General features: G+C 36.8%; 1 protein-coding gene and 1 long non-coding RNA gene across 16 annotated transcripts in view; one reads left to right on the top strand and one right to left on the bottom strand.

Moving 5' to 3' along the window:
- Positions 1-16,696, top strand: part of CEP170 (centrosomal protein 170) — a 130,703-nt gene that overhangs the window by 88,626 nt on the left and 25,381 nt on the right. For 13 of the 14 annotated variants that reach the window (XM_049112386.1, XM_049112385.1, XM_049112384.1 and 10 more), the window contains 3 exons: positions 6,298-6,447; positions 8,930-9,056; positions 11,988-13,817. In XM_049112386.1, the coding sequence (XP_048968343.1) occupies positions 6,298-6,447; positions 8,930-9,056; positions 11,988-13,817 (2,107 nt within the window). The remainder of the gene's footprint in view (positions 1-6,297; positions 6,448-8,929; positions 9,057-11,987; positions 13,818-16,696) is intronic. The other variant, XM_049112381.1, reaches the window with a different exon arrangement.
- On the bottom strand, positions 9,328-14,803 carry LOC112648742 (uncharacterized). 2 transcript variants are annotated; one of them, XR_004817581.2, is made up of 4 exons: positions 14,472-14,803; positions 13,315-13,876; positions 11,202-11,343; positions 9,328-9,492 (listed from the first exon to the last, which is right to left on the bottom strand). It is a non-coding gene; the product is annotated as an uncharacterized LOC112648742 (long non-coding RNA). The 2 variants fall into 2 exon arrangements; XR_007411975.1 differs by having other exon boundaries at positions 13,315-13,679; positions 14,472-14,802.

The raw sequence follows: 16,696 nt of genomic DNA, 5'->3' as shown, positions 1-16,696 counted from the left end.
ACCATTTGAGTTAATGGGCCAAAGCAAATAGCAGCTCTTAGCTGGCGAATTCAGAGGCCTTCATGTTTCTTCCTCTTCCACTAATCTTTCTTGCCCTCTCTTCACTAAACAATTTTTTAAAAAAATCTTTAGCAAGAGCATTCACTCTGGGTCCCTCTGATGACTGCTCTTCTCCACTTCTCAGCTCCTCTTCTTAGAACTTCTCAGGTACGGGAAACCCTCTTCTGCTGTGCTCCTTCCCGAAGCTTCACATCCACACCTTCCTGTCTTTAGTCAGAAGCTTAACATTTATGAGCCCCCCCGCTTCCTTCCTGTGTTATTATATGAAATCTTACTTATTTTCCCTCTTATCGGACTTGGCAGTTACCATGCCTTCAGCCCATAAGCTCTTCCTTGCATTTTTGCATGCATTGCTCCTTCTTCTAGTCCATCTTCAAAGGCTTTCTGTCCTCTCCCTGTCTCAGGTAGCCCTGCTGTTCATCTCTTCTCTTTCCATCACATTACTATGTCTTATTTTCCTTGTAGAACTCCCCTCTAGCTAGTTTATTTTCTGCCAGTTCTTTCTAGAATGACCTTACTTGTCTTTATCACTTCTGTATTTCTTGTGCTTAGAACAGTGGCTGGCATATGGTAGACATTCAGTCTCTTTTTAAAGAATGAATAAGAAGACTTTGTGATATGCTTTTTCATTTTCATCAGTATGTGTGTATGTGTATAACATGTTATACACACATACTGATAGCTATAGATCAGCTGATTTAATTAGCTGATTTATTAATTAGATTATAGATTAATTTATAATGTATAGATTGGTCAGATTTATAATTTATAAATTATTTTTAATTAATTTATAGATTGGTCAGATTCCACCATGCCTCCACAGATTTTCCTATATTTTTTTATTTGCTGAAACCAGTTTGTATCTTGATCCTAACATAACTTGTTAAAATGTCTAGTTTAGAACCTTGTATGTGTTATAAGCTTTACTTTGTAAGTAAAGTATGAAAGCTGCATAAGAGTATAGGTTGTATCAGAAGAGATACATGTATAAGTTTCAGGGGAATTACCTTGACTAGTAGAAGAATGGAGATGCCTTTGAGTTTCTAGCAATACCCAGCTAACAGCTTAGTGCTTAAAAATCTGCTTGGCAAGGAAAAGGTATGATGGTCATTGATGAGCAGCCAGATTTTAGGCATGAAAGGAAGGAATGCATATCAAGGAAATGAGCCATAAAAAGAGAAATCGGATACTTTAACTGTAGAAACATGAGATTAAACCTGAACATAATTCGAAAATACGAAAGGAGAAGCTAATAGAAAAAGAATGCTAAGCAATGCTGGAAAGGGAAGAGGCGTGGATATAATACTCCTAAGGAGTGGGAAGAATCAAGGACCACAGGGTAGATCCAGAGAGAGGGCAAAGGTCTGAGCATGGTTTTTCACAGGCAGAAGTAAAAAGGAAGATCAAACTAAATGGTGCCTTTAAAAAAAAATGAGGTAAAATTCACAAGACATTCACCATTTTAGCCATTTAAAGTGTATAATTCATTGACTTCCAGTTACATTCACAAGTTGTGAAACCATCAGCACTGTCTAATTCCAGGGCATTTTCTTCACCCCAAAAAGAGATACCATACCCGTTCCATTTCCTCCAGCCTCTGGCAACCACTAATCTACTTTCCCATGTCTATGGATTTGCTTCTTCTGGGCTTTTCACATAAATGGAATCATATAGTATGTGGCCTTTTGTGACTGGCTGCTTTCGCACAGCAGGTTTTCAAGGTTCATCCATGATACAGAATGTGTCAGTACTTCATTCCTTTTTATGACCACTGTGTGGATAAGCCACTTACCTATTTGTTGATGGACATTTGGGATCCTTCTGTCTTTTGACTCTTGTGAATAATGTTCCTATGAACATGCATGTACATACCATGATAAATTATTAAATGTCTCCCTTAACCCCATTCTTTATTCTAATAATTTTATCTGAATTTTACATTTAAAGGTTGATTATAAATATGTTATAAAAATCCCATTGTTAAACACTTAGGACCACTTATTCTATTGACTTTTAAGGGATTTTTCTTTTTTAAAAATGAAGTTAGATTTTTATGGAAAGTTGCATGTTTAAAGAAATTCTCCTCTATTAAATCATCCTGGTTTTGTTTCCTGATGTTAGAAGCTAGGATTCTTCATAGTTCTTAAAGTATGTGTCAAATGATTTTCATAGGCCATGGGAACCTTTGCTATTGATTTGAATTGGTAAAGACCCTGCTCTCTACCCAGGAGAGGTCCTTGCTCATTGAGGAGAGAGTTCTTCTGGTCATCTGAAGTTGAAACTTGAGTGCATATTTACATGGACAGTTTGATATGATTGATACAGTAAATGCAATACTGTTCTTCAGTTACTAATTCAAAATAAGCCCACAAAAGCTTGATGTTCAACTCACCATTATGTTTCTCATTTCTATGGAAAGATGAAATCTGAATTCAGTTGATTTGGAAATTTTTTTAACTAATAAATTAAGGACTATGGCTGTTGAATTACCATTTTGCTCTACATATATACCTATACTAAATTCATATGCTTAAGTAAGTCTTCTTCCTCTTTCTCCACGCCTTCTCACACTGTCCCTACTTTGTCACGATAAGCAAAACTCCTTATCTGATGTCACCAAATAGAACTTGACCTTTCTTTACAAGAATTTAGTAGGTGGGATATTTACCCCCATGAAAATTGACCCTGTATTCTTTGGTTTGATATACCCTCCCCCCCCAACTCTCCAGTTTTAGAATTAGAAACTGTGGATGTTATTCAGTCTGAGCTTTTAAATAATAGTGACAAGGATGATGATACAGTGGTGAAAAAACCAAGGTCAAACTTTTCACATGTACTGCACATACTAGACCTTTATGATCTGGAGAATGTTTCATTTTTATAAATTTAAAGCTGAAATCTAAAAATAGAGTCTGGTTCTTAAAAAATGTTGTTTTAATAAGCTTCCTTGTATTACACTTCAGCTCTCTGAGAGCAGGGATTAAGTTGTATATATTTTTGAAGCCCCTTTGTTGGCTCACTCAGTAGCCTGAAAAAATAGTAAGTACCATACTTAAGGAACAGGTGGTTAAAATTGTTTAGAGTAGCCACTGAGATACGGATGTGAAATCCCAAAGTAAGAGGCCAGATATCATATGCACACATCCAAAGAAAAAAGAAGACATTGCTGTTCCCTAATTATTGGAGTAGGATGGTGAGGGAAGTGCTGTTTTCCTACCCTAAATCTTGAGGCCACAGGAGGGGTCACAGGTCACCCAAAATAGAGATGCATCTCCTTTGATCAAGGGACCTAGAGGCACAAGCATCTCCACCCTTAAGATGAATGAATTATCTTTAAGCATCTGCTAGGCACAGAGAGCTCAGACAGTGCAGGTTCAAAAGGAGATTTTCTGTTCCCAATCACTCCTTTTTTTTTGCTCCCTCCTGGAAGAATTAGAAACTGACGGACAAACTTAGGGTAGGGAGCTCTTTTAGAGAGGAAGCATGAACAGTTGGGTATCTGATCTCTCTCCCTTCCTCAGTCTAGACTTTATAGCCTAAAAAAGTCCCTAGCTGAATGAGAGAACCTAGTCTTGTAATATATCAGGTTGGGGGTGTGATTGAGCCCAGGGAAGGGAAGAGAAGTATGGGCCCTGGTTAACATAACACTGCATCTGAAATACCTTTGAGCATCTGAAATACCTTTGAGCCATCTGTGAGGGGAGATGCCAGTAAGCAGCTGTCTGTGGTTAAGGGAAGCCTTGGATGTGGATGAAATCACCTAGGGACAAAGCCTACAATGAAAAGATGAGAAAATCTAGCAAACTTGGTCTCAAGTTTTGTCCAGCTATTGGATCATATGTCAGATTACATGTGCTTTATAAAATGTGAAAACTCTGATAGCTTTAAGGTACACAGACACTGTGTAAGATGTTTACATCCTCTTTGTTTTCACATGAAAGTTCTTGCAAGTGGATGTTTTTGTAGTGAGACACAAAAAGGATGATAAGGACTTCAAGCTGGGGTAGGCATTACTATCAGTTTGCCAAAACACTCAAAAAAAAAAAAAAAAACAGATAGGAACTTTGAAGACTTCTTTCCTCACATAGTGCCTTAGGTCCTATTGCATGTTTGAAAAACAGATGATGATTTAACTATTCTGACAGGTGTATGCAGAGCTATCTCTGATGCTTTACCAGGAATCTGTAGAAAGTCATCCGAGTGTTCTTTCTGTACAGTTTCAGCCCTCTTTCCCCAGAAGCATCACTTCTTTGCCTATATTTTGTTATCATTTCAAAATAGTGTCAGAGTGATTTAGAGAGATTTATTATTATTTTACTTGAAACTGGCAGTGCTTAAATGTTTGAGGCAAAGAAGTTTTGGAAGTCCGTTTTGAATATGACATAGAAGTAAATGTCACCAAATTTGAAAATCACCTGAGATTGTTTGTAAATTAACTTGCCAGATACCATGTGCAAGTATTTATGTGTGAGTGGTTTTATCTTTTACTTAAAAACCGGAGTTGATTTTTCCCCAATAATTATAAAAATAAGGAAATAAATTCTAGTAAATTTGGAGGTCAGTACCTTGAGTTACAAATAATTTTAAGTTTTTATTTTAAGACAGTCACAAGTAGCTCCAGTAGCTCTAATTTGCCTTCTTTACAAGTGGGACTAGAGGCAGAATGCATGGAATGGTATATATACACAGCATTTTTTACTGTTATTGTTAAACTTACCAATTCTGATGGTTAACAAAATGAAACAGGTTTATTTTTCCCCTTCTGTGCATAATCGGTATTATTAAAATCCATATTTGATTTAAAATTAGCAATCTACAATTTACTTTGAAAGCAAAGATAATTCAAATATTGAATGGTTCAATAGATATTAAATCACAGTTCTTGAAAGCTATGGTTATATTTGAATTAATATTAAGTAATAAGGCCATCTAGTGGTAAAATGTCCAAGTTTTAGTGAATTTGAAAATCTGATGTCTTCTTTACCAAATGTGGGCTTCAGAATTGTATCAGGTGTATTGTATGATTGTTAAAAAGTCTTTCTAGAAAATAGTTTAACCTAAGTTATTTGTCCCTTTTTATAGCAAAGAAGGCCCTTCCATTATATGTATATATACTTATTTATTTATATTTTTTTAGAAACTTTTTTTTTAAGATTTTATTTATTTACTCATGAGAGACACACACAGAGAGAGAGAGAGAGACAGGCAGAGGGAGAAGAGGCTCCATGCAGGGAGCCCGATGTGGGACTCCATCCTGGGTCTCCAGGATCATGCCTTGGACTGAAGGCCGTGCCAAACCACTGAACCACCCGGGCTGCCCCCTTTCATTATATTCTAAAAATCCTTTCTACAAAGCACTCATTCAAACATGTAATATTTTTCTTGAATGTAATCATTGGAGCCACCAATAAAATCTATAAATAATAAGCACTGGGAACAAAGAAACTTAAATAGTGAAGTGGAATGTTAAAGTTATGTAGTTCTAACCTTCCTCCAGGCTGTTAGATGCCAGGAAATGAGCAAGACTCAGATCCTGCCCTTGATTGAGCACATGGTTTTTGGTCCTTGTATTTAAATACCCCACAGGTGTTGACCATAGTCAGCCTGCTTGTTGTCAATGCTCATCTGTGGGGGGAGACCCAGGATCTGCATTTCAGAGGCCTTTCAATGAATTTTTAGGCAAATAAAGTGTGAAGATCATGCTGTACTCTATACAGAGATCATACAATAAAATCTGTTTTTTGGGACCTTAGAAGATTTCAAGTATAATTTTAATTCATGTATGTAAATGTTACACATTTATTAGAGAAGGAGCCAGTAAAATTAGCCGTATGTTTATAGTTCTGCAACATGCTTCTCAAAAATAATAGAGCAAAGGGAGAAGCTGAAAACAAGCTGAAGTGGTATTCTTCCCTAACTCTGCATTATTATAATATTTAACATTTTTTCACAAATCAAAGAGTAATATTCTGGATATTTCTTATTTATTATCAAATAGTACTTGGCTAAATATTAAATAAGATAGTTTTATTTACAATATAGTAAGCTGCCAGGGCCCAATTTTTCTTTCCAGTGGTCACTGCATTTGGATGTTATTCTGTCCTGAAACACATTTCCCTCGCTATTGAATTACCCATCAAAATTAATTTAGAATATTTTTATTTGCCTCTGAAGTTACTGATAATATATTAATCTGGTGCTCAGACTTTTCATTTATAAAATAATTTCTCCTCCTAGGTATTTGGAGTAGATGACAATCAGGATTATAATAGGCCTATTATCAATGAAAAGCATAAAGATCTGATAAAAGATTGGGCTCTCAGTTCTGCTGCAATAGTAATGGAAGAAAGAAAGCCACTGAGTACACCTGGATTTCACAACTCAGAGGTATACATCCCTTCCTCATATGTAACTTTTACACATAAAATGTAAATTTGTATCATTTATTATATTGATATATCCCCTTGAGAGTTCTTCTAAAAACTAAATTCTTACAAATTTGTTTCTAATAAAAACCTAAAGCAATTTTGTAGTAATTATTTCAGGTTTTGTTATGTTCTTTTAAATTATGTTCAGTGAGGGGAAAATGTTAATTTCAGAAAGCAGTTGATGAGCTATATGCTCACTCTCGGATCGGCATTATGAGATGAAACAAAAAAATATACACTGCTTATACTATTTAGCATGAACAGGCCTGTCTGTCATGCCAGGAAGCATTTGCCAGGTAGAGCCAGACAGATAAAATTTACAAACCTAAGTAAGTGCAGGTACAGAGCAGCCCTGGATGTGATTTGGATAACCTAAAGTTAATCAAGGATGGCTTGGCTCAAAAGTTAGGTGGTCTGGTACCGTAGAGCCTGGAAGACCTGAATGCGAATCCCAGAGCGGCTGCATCTGTGTTGGGCACTTCCCCTTTAGCTGCAGTGTTCTCCTCTTTACAAAGCGAATTGTTGACAAAGCCTATTTACAGGGAGTTCAGTGATGTATATGAAGCACTCAGCATAGTAATTGCCCAAGATTTATGCCCTTAACAAGTGGTTATTCCCTTATTGGAAATAATATTAGAATGTCATCTCACATTTCTTGTGCCCGTCTACGAATAAGGAAACTGAAATATGTAGAAATTAAGTTGATGAAGGTCATAAAACCGAGTACCTTAGGGAGCCAGAATTTGAACTGTAGTAAGCAGCCATGTTTTCTTGACTCCCTCTCTTACTTGCCATGCTCCCTCTCAAGAAATGAGCTAATTTAAAATACACAAATGGTAAATAGATATACAAATGGTAAATAAAATCTTAAAATATAAATAAAACAATTTCAAATAAAATGTTATATTTGTATGAAATGTAAAATATTTCAGTAGACAGGTAAATCCACCTTTTTAAAAATTTTTTAAAATTATTGTTACAGTATTCTAATTGGTCCAGTAATGATTCTGACAAACATGAACTTTAAAAGACTCCCTCTTCCCTTCTTTGTCCCCTCTACCCCTGCCAAGTGGACTCTATATATAGCCCCAATATGCACCTGCCTTTGAAGGAATCACCTAAACAGGCCATGAGAACCTCTTTACAGAATAGTTCTACTACCAGTGAAGGTGTGAGTGGCTCTGGGACTTCCTTCATGCTGAGAACTTTGGGCAGTTAGCACAGAATCTTGAAAGGGAATTAAAGGATTCAGCAGGCTTTGGAATCCTTAATCTTCATTGTATGTATGTCACTATGTATACTTACTTTTAATCTATTCTTAAAACCATATATATAGTCTGTATGGAATATGTACCTCATCAGTTTTTAGCATATCATCCTTAATACAGTAAATATGATACTTAAGATATTGTTTTGAATAATTCATAATACAATTTTGGTTAATAGCCTTCCATTCCGTAGTTGTCATTACAGTCTCAAAATTAAGCTTTGACTTAGATTTTTTGTGAAGGAACATATTTTTTTCTGTATTCCCTAGATCTTCCATATTAAATGCCTAGATTGTCCTGATGTTAAAAATTATCAGTATATGTCCATAAATCTGTGGAACCATATCATGAATTAAATGGTTTCACACTTGACTATAAAGGTTCAAAGAGCACTTGCCTTAAGGCCAGATCTATATGTGCACAAGTCTAGATTCAGACTAGTTATCGAAAAATTCTTTTTTTTTTTAAGATTTATTTATTTATGATAGACATAGAGAGAGAGGCAGAGACACAGGAGGAGGGAGAAGCAGGCCCCATGCCGGGAGCCCAACGTGGGACTCGAGCCCGGGACTCCAGGATCGTGCTCTGGGCCAAAGGCAGGCACTAAACCACTGAGCCACCCAGGGATCCCCAGTTATCGAAAAATTCTTAAGGGTTAAGTGATTTCTAGCTGCTTCTGGAAACAGTAAAATGTTCTAAAAAGAGGTCTGAAGCTTTGGGTTTGTTTTTGAAATCCCTAAAGACATGATCTGGAAGGTTTAATACTCCTTGAGACTCTGGAACCAGTCTGATTCCTAGAAGCATCTAGAGGGCCAGAGAACCACTAGACTCCTGTTCCATAGAATGAAGTAGAATCAACTCCACTGTCTTAGCCATAAGGCTGTGATAATTCACCCACGTTTGTTCAGCCACAGTAAATTTTAAGCTCTAAGTGTTTATTTTAGTGCCATCATTAGTATTTCATAAGTAGAGAAAATTAAACTACACTTAAAGTAATAATAAGATACAGTTAAAAGGAGTACCTAGAGAATCTTCATTCTATATATAAAGAAATTTAATAATTGATAATATGGCAATGTGAGGTTTAAACATGGCTTTGTATGATAAGATAATGTGACTTTATAGAACTCTGACTAAATAGACTGATGTCTTTACTTTATCTTTCTCCTTTAGGAAGGCACATCTTCATCTGGAAACAAACGCTGGGTTTCACAGTGGGCTAGTTTGGCTGCAAATCATACAAGGCATGATCAAGAAGAAAGAATAATGGAATTGTCTGTACCTGTTCCTTTAGAGAATGGTATTTCCCCCCCCCCCTTTTCTTTTTTGTGACTCCTACATCAGTTTTTTTAAAAACAAACTAAATCTGTATAGTGAGAAGTAAACTAAACCTAAATAAACATAATCACGTATTCTCATGTTTATACTAAATATATGATTTTATTTGCACTAATAATGCAGATACCATTAAAATATAAATAACTGAAGAGCTAATATGTAGGTGAAAAACACGTACATGTATACAAATGTATATATATGGTAAAAATATAAAAATGGAAATTTTATTATTTTTTTAAGATTTTATTTATTCATAGACACACACACAGAGGCAGAGACACAGGCAAAGGGAGAAGCAGGCTCCATGCAGGGAGCCTGACGTGGGACTCGATCCCGGGTCTCCAGGATCACACCCCGAGCTACAGGCGGCGCTAAACTGCTGCGCCACTGGGGCTGCCCTGGAAATTTTAAAGTAAGATAATTTTAAAGTAAAACAACAGTTCCAAATTACAATATTCATTAATATCATTAATACAACAAGTATTTTAATGCTACTTTGTGCATTTAAGTAAATGTACAATTCAATAAAATTCAATATTTAATACAATTCAATAAAATTCGATAAAAAAGAATACTTAATTTACTTAATATCTTTTGCAAGGCTATGTAATATGACTTTTACTGCCTTCTAATAATTCTGTGAATTGAAATAAAAGTTTTCTTTAAAAAATGAAATTTTATGCCTCTAATGATTTTATTAGGTTGAATTAATTAGATTCTTAATTAGAAATAAAACCCTCAAGAAGAATTTGCATGTGGCTTTTTATCTATATTCTTAATTTTGTTATTGTTAAAAATGGAATTTTATTTTGTCTCTGGCTTATGGCACCCCAAAAATCTGGTTTAGGAATTTTGTAAACTTTATTTAGCAAGCATTTGAGCAGGATGCATAGCAATGTACTAGAAAAGCTATATCACTGATTTACAATAGAAACTAGAAGTATGGGATCCCTGGGTGGCGCAGCGGTTTGGCGCCTGCTTTTGGCCCAGGGCACGATCCTGGAGACCCGGGATCGAATCCCACATCGGGCTCCCGGTGCATGGAGCCTGCTTCTCCCTCTGCCTATGTCTCTGCCTCTCTCTCTCTCTCTCTCTCTCTCTCTGTGTGACTATCATAAATAAATAAAAATTAAAAAAAAAAAGAAACTAGAAGTAATCAATAGTATTACCAAAAGCTTCTTGAGAAGACTGAGTGATTTGTGCAGATTGATTGACACAAACTGGTCACTGTTTGGGGAACAAGGAACCCAAACAGAGGGGGTCAGAGGGTCAGAGGTATGTTTACCAAAGAATGCATTGTGAAATTAGTCAGTTTAGCTGAAGAAAGCAAAATTCTACCCTTGTTATAAAATATAACAAACAAACAAAACAAAAAAAACAAAAAAAAATTAAATATAACAAACAAGCTGACCCCTCATTATCTTGTTTCAAAATGTTTCATCATCTTCTAAATTAATTTATTTAGATAAGCTGATAAATGCACTTCAGTACTAAAATATTCTTGTTAAACATTCATCGCATGTGCCTTAGAAGCAGGACAATTTGAGAAATACTAGAAAAATACAAAAAGATAAAATAGGTAGTACAATTTAGGTACTTACAGTAGCACTATCGAGATGACACATAATACAGTAATGTCCTGACTAATTGCTAAAGTTCAATCAGGAAGTTTAGTAGCTGTTTTCCTGCATCATAACTATTATATTGCTGTGAAATTTAAATGTTCAACTTTCAGAATTATAAAGGGAGAAAAGACCCACAGAAGTTAGGTCTTGGTATCTTGCCTCCACTTACCCTCAAAGATGAGAATACTTTATATGTTAGTTTTTATTTCCCTAAACAGATGTCCCTTTTCTCAGAAATATATTCCAAGTATAGTAGTCAGCAAAATCCTCAGGTATTCTCAAATTCTCTCACATAGAAATATCAAAGCGTATATATTCTCACTGTTTTCTATGTAACTGTGAAAAGAAAAAGTGATCATGTGTTTCTATATGAGGTGTTAATATACCAGAACACCATAATTTTAAAATCCCTCAGTTTATAAAAGTACAACAAGTTCTGTTACTTTGTTTCACACTTAAAATTTTTCAAAATCTTGGGGTACCTGGGAGGCTCAGTTGACGAAGCTTCTGACTCTTAATTCAGCTCAGGTCATGGTCTCAGGGTCTTAGGATCAGATGCTCCACAGTAGGCTCTGCGCTCAGGAGGGAGTCTGCTTGTTCCTCTGCTCCTACCCCTGTTCCGAGCTATGTAATAAATAAAATATTTAAAAACAATCCTTTTAACAGAGTTAATTTTTTTTTTTTTTTAGAAAACCTTCTAAAGTCTTGCATTTTCTGTTTTACTTAGGAAATCCAAACTTGTCATTCTTTCAGATAGATTACAATGCTCATTAAAAAACCATGTGGAACTTGAACTCATGACTCTGCGATCAAGAGTCAGATGCTTAACCCACTGAGTGACCTAGGTGCCCCTAGATATATTCTTCTTCTGTACTATGTGATTGAAACTGTTTATTAGGCATTCTCTGTGCAATTCTACAAAACATTTTCTTGAGCAACATTTCATGGACCTTATAAAAACAAGAATAAACACAGTGACCTTCCCTGCCATAAAGTATATTGAAAGAGAAAGAGCAACAAATGACCCTAATTTTCATGTCATAAAACTGCCTTTTTGACTACCCCTGTTAGTAATCTGCCTGTTTGTATCGTGGCATTGTACTTGCTCTTGAAATGGCTCTATCACGATGCTGGCATGTTTATTCAGAGTTTCCTTGTACACTAAGCCATTTCTTAGCTTCCACTGCAAAATCTAATGTGATATGATATTATTTTTATTTGTACTTTTTTGCTCTAATACATTTCTTTTTTGTGGTTTTATTGTATAGATACAGATATCAGCGAGTCTGGCATTTCATTACGAAGTACTGGCTCGGCAACTTCCCTGGCTAGTCAGGGAGAGAGAAGGAGACGCACCCTTCCCCAGCTTCCAAATGAAGAAAAGTCTCTTGAGAGCTCCAGAGCCAAGGTTATAACACAGAGGTCAGAGATTGGAGAAAAACAAGACACAGAACTTCAGGAGAAAGAAGCTCCTACACAGGCATATCAGAAGGATAAACAAGATGCTGACCGACCCCTGAGTAAGATGAGCAGGGCAGTGAACGGCGAAGCTGTTAGGCCTGGCGGAGATAATAAAACCCTTCTTCACTTGGGCAGCTCTTCTGGAAAGGACAAAAGTGATACTGATAAGGAAGCTTCTGTGGTAAAGCAGACATTGGCCAAAATTCAACAGGAACAAAAGGAGCAGGCACAGTGGACACCTAGCAAGTTGTCTGCTTCCAAAAATGTTTCAGGTCAGATAGATAGGTGCCGGGAGGAATCTTTTAAACAAGAGTCACAACCTCAAGAAAAAGTTCCAGGACACTCTACCAGCAAAGGAGAAAGGGTGACACAAAATGAGAGCAAGCGAAGAAAAGCTGAGGATGTTCTCAAAGGTCAGAGTTCAAAAGGTGGAGACAAGAAGGAATCCTCAAAGTCCTTAGTGCGACAAGGAAGCTTCACCATAGAGAAACCTAGTCCCAACATACCCATAGAACTTATTCCCCATATAAATAAGCAGACTTCATCCACACCCCCTTCTCTGGCATTGACAGCTGCCAGCAGGATACGAGAAAGAAGTGACTCTATGGATACTGATTCCAGTATGGACACAACTCTTATTCTGAAAGACACAGAAGCAGTGATGGCTTTTCTGGAAGCCAAACTGCGTGAAGATAATAAAACTGATGAAGGCCCAGATACTCCCAGTTATAATAGAGACAACTCTATCTCACCAGAATCTGATGTGGACACAGCTAGTACAATCAGTCTGGTCACAGGAGAGACTGAAAGAAAGTCAACCCAAAAGCGAAAGAGTTTCACAAGTCTCTATAAAGATAGATGTTCCACAGGTTCTCCTTCCAAAGATGTTACAAAATCATCATCTTCAGGTGCTAGGGAGAAAATTGAGAAGAAAACAAAAAGTCGTTCGTCAGATGTAGGCTCAAGAGCGGATGGCCGTAAATTTGTACAGTCCAGTGGAAGAATGAGACAACCTTCAGTAGATTTGACAGATGATGACCAAACCTCTAGTGTACCTCATTCTGCTATCTCTGATATTATGTCATCTGATCAGGAAACTTACTCTTGTAAATCTCATGCCAGGACTCCACTTACCTCAACTGATGAGCATGCACATTCCAAACTGGAAGGAAGTAAAGTAACTAAATCTAAGACTTCTCCTGTAGCACCTGGATCATCCAGTAAATCAACCACTCTTCCAAGGCCGCGACCTACCAGGACTTCCCTCTTGCGCAGAGCACGACTTGGCGAAGTGTCCGACAGTGAACTGGCTGATGCTGACAAAGCATCCGTTGCTTCTGAAGTGTCCACAACCAGTTCCACGTCAAAGCCCCCCACAGGAAGGCGTAACATCTCTAGGATTGATTTATTGGCTCAGCCTCGTCGAACAAGGCTTGGCTCATTATCAGCTCGCAGTGACTCTGAGGCAACGATCTCTAGAAGTAGTGCCTCTTCGAGGACTGCAGAAGCCATCATTAGAAGTGGAGCCAGATTAGTACCTTCAGATAAATTTTCTCCTAGAATTAGAGCTAACAGTATCTCTCGACTATCAGACTCCAAAGTCAAAAGTATGACCTCAGCACATGGCTCTCCTTCAGGTAATTTGGATCCAGACTTTTTATAATATTAGCATATTTATTTCATGTTTTGGGACTCCCTTTTAAAAAAAAAATTAGATGTCTAGTGTTAATTCTAAAAATATTCAACAGAAAGGTTATGCTATAAGAGAATATTTTCTATAAAATTATTTTAGCTCATTAGTAAATGGAAGATTCAGAAGTTACACACACTTCCAATTAATACCCTGGGACAAAATAGTGACTTCAAAATTAGTATCTGTTTAGGAATTTTAATTGTCTGGTTGACGAGATATCTGGATTCATGTGTCGAATTAGAGGAGGAATAGTATCTGGTTTAAATAATAGGAATTAACAGGAATAGGGATTCTTAAATATCCTCACGTAATTCAAAGCCCTTTGCAGAAGCCCTTTATCTGAAGAAAAGTAGTATGCTTAGCAGAGCTAAGTGAAATAATTGCTGTTTTATCCTTGCTTTCCCATTTATGTAGAAATGTTTTATATTTTTTGAAGTTAAATCTGTTTATAGTTGGGACAGGTGAAAACTAATCCTTAATTTATTTCAGTGGAAGAAGATGGATTCATGAGATAATCCCTAAGTATATATGGGTCAAACTGGGCTACAGAAACCTGATTACGAGCACTATCTCATAAAACACCGTTCTGTCACTTAACTATAGTAATTAGCTGTCAATGAATACTAATCATTCCAAAAGCTGTTTCCTCCCCATGCAAATTGAACGGCCTCTGGGATACTTGTCTGTTGGTGTACTTCATATTCACAGCTGTAGCCCAGGAGAGTACGAGTGTGTGACCATAGTACTAACACAGATGCTTGTGTGTACCCTGTACGCATGGACTCTTACTTCATAATCAGCCTCACCCCTGGGTGGGGCTACAAGGGCCAGTGAGGGGAAGCCAGCTGGTCAAAGACTTAGAGAGCTCTTATTAGCAAGCATCCAAGTGAGCCTAAGTCTTGAGGGAAGAGTGAGGGAAGGTTGGTATACAATCCCGTGTTCTGACTTTCATGTCTACCACGGTGGAGTCCACAAGACTCAAAACTAACAGTGCTCCTCATGTTCTGTTTTCACTTTTAATTCCTCCTCTCTTGTCTTCACTGCTGTTCCCTCCCCTGCACTCACAGCTCCCTCTCTCCTGGTCAGATCTGTGGTGGGAGTGCAAGTAGGTGGGAAATAGGGATTATGTAATCAGGACTCCAGAAGAATAGCTGATTTTCCTTCATGCCCCATCGTCCCTGCTTCTGCACTGGGAGCTCTTGTTGCTGGTTCATGCAGTTATTGCAAGCATTTTAAAACTGACTGCTGTCTGTCGGTTTGTGTTTACCCAGTATTGGTGTTCTGTTCCTTATGGCTCTACCTCTTCAATTCACATTTCCTTTGTGCTGCATTCTATGGTGTGTACTGTGATAGAATTTCTTCTGTCACATGGCTTGTTTGATCACCTCATCTCTATTTCAGTACATAGAAATGTTCCAGTTTTCTCCTGTCTCACTGTAAGCTGTAATGCAAGCCGTATGTCACCAAGTAGCATGGAACAGTTCCTTCTGTACTGGTTCTCTGGTCTGTGACACATGAGTGATCTGTTTAACATGAAGGGCTTCTGTGAGGTGCAAGCCAAAGAGGACTACTTAAGCAAATCTAAGAAACTGTTATAAGATGCTATGTCTTCAAAGATAAATTTTGTTTTCTCCTTTGAATACAGAACTTGATAAACATGCAGTTTCTATATCCAAAAAGTACCTTCAATTGCTTAACGATATTCCCTAGTACCTTTTGGCCCTTCTTCATACTTAATAGTAGTATATTAAATAATTAGAACCATAGAATTAAAAACTGGAAGGATTATTCAGTTTACGTAACTTAGGCCAAGAGATGCAACAACCTGTCCTGGTCACATAGCAGAGGCAGGGACAGGATGAGAAGCCCCAAGGCCTTTTCATTCCCAGCCTCTTGCTGTTTCTACCACATCCTGTCTGGCTCTCAGAAATACTCTGCTTACAAGCTTCTGGGCAATGCCTGGAATTTATTGGATTATTTCCAGAAGTATATACAAGGCCAACATACAATATATTTGGTATGTTGTCCACTATAACCTATGTAATTCTGATGTGTTACTAAATTCATGAAGCCACATTGTGATCCAGGATTGTATGTTTGGATTCTCTCAAGATGCCTGTTTATAGTATTCTATACTATCTACAAGGACAATGGCTAGCATCTCATAGTTAGTGGTCACACACTAACATAGTTATATGGGTAGGCAATAAAAAAACAAGAAAAGCAGATACTTGATCTAGTTGCTAAATGGGTTGTCTTTATGTTATGGCATTTCTACTTAAGACAATTATATCTTGACTGGAAAAGAAAATAAAAATTCTTAGATTTTGAAATATGATTTAAGAGAATGTAAAATCATACTGGTCAGTGTTGTACAAACTGTAAACTTAAAGGACTTAGAGGTCTCTGAACCTAGAGCCTTGATATGTCCAGATTGGCATATGTGAAAATAATTCTGTAATGTTTCAGATTTCATAATTTAGGCCATGTCTAAAAAAAGTTTTCCAAAGAAATGTATATGATAAAAATAGAAGAATGGAAATCTCTGGCTTAGAAACATTAAAAGTTCTTTGATGCTTCTTTAATTCTGATGTAATTTGCTTTTAGGAAAGTCTAGTCTCCACTACCCACCCCATTCCTTCAGTAATCCTTTAATATCAAGTTATGTTAAAATATCCAGATTTATTTTGATAAGATATATTTAAAACTAAGTGTGCAAGGTTTTCAAAGTAAAGCAGTTGGTTTTCATTAGGTACACATCCTTAGATTTTTTGCTTTCTTATTTTTATTCCAAACCTCAAATTTTATAGATGGTAGGAATTA

Source organism: Canis lupus, chromosome 7, assembly GCF_003254725.2.
Source record: "Canis lupus dingo isolate Sandy chromosome 7, ASM325472v2, whole genome shotgun sequence".
In the NCBI taxonomy this organism is placed as follows: Eukaryota; Metazoa; Chordata; class Mammalia; order Carnivora; family Canidae; genus Canis; species Canis lupus.
Note: the sequence above shows the minus strand (reverse complement) of the source record. Positions and strands in the feature narration are given on the sequence as shown.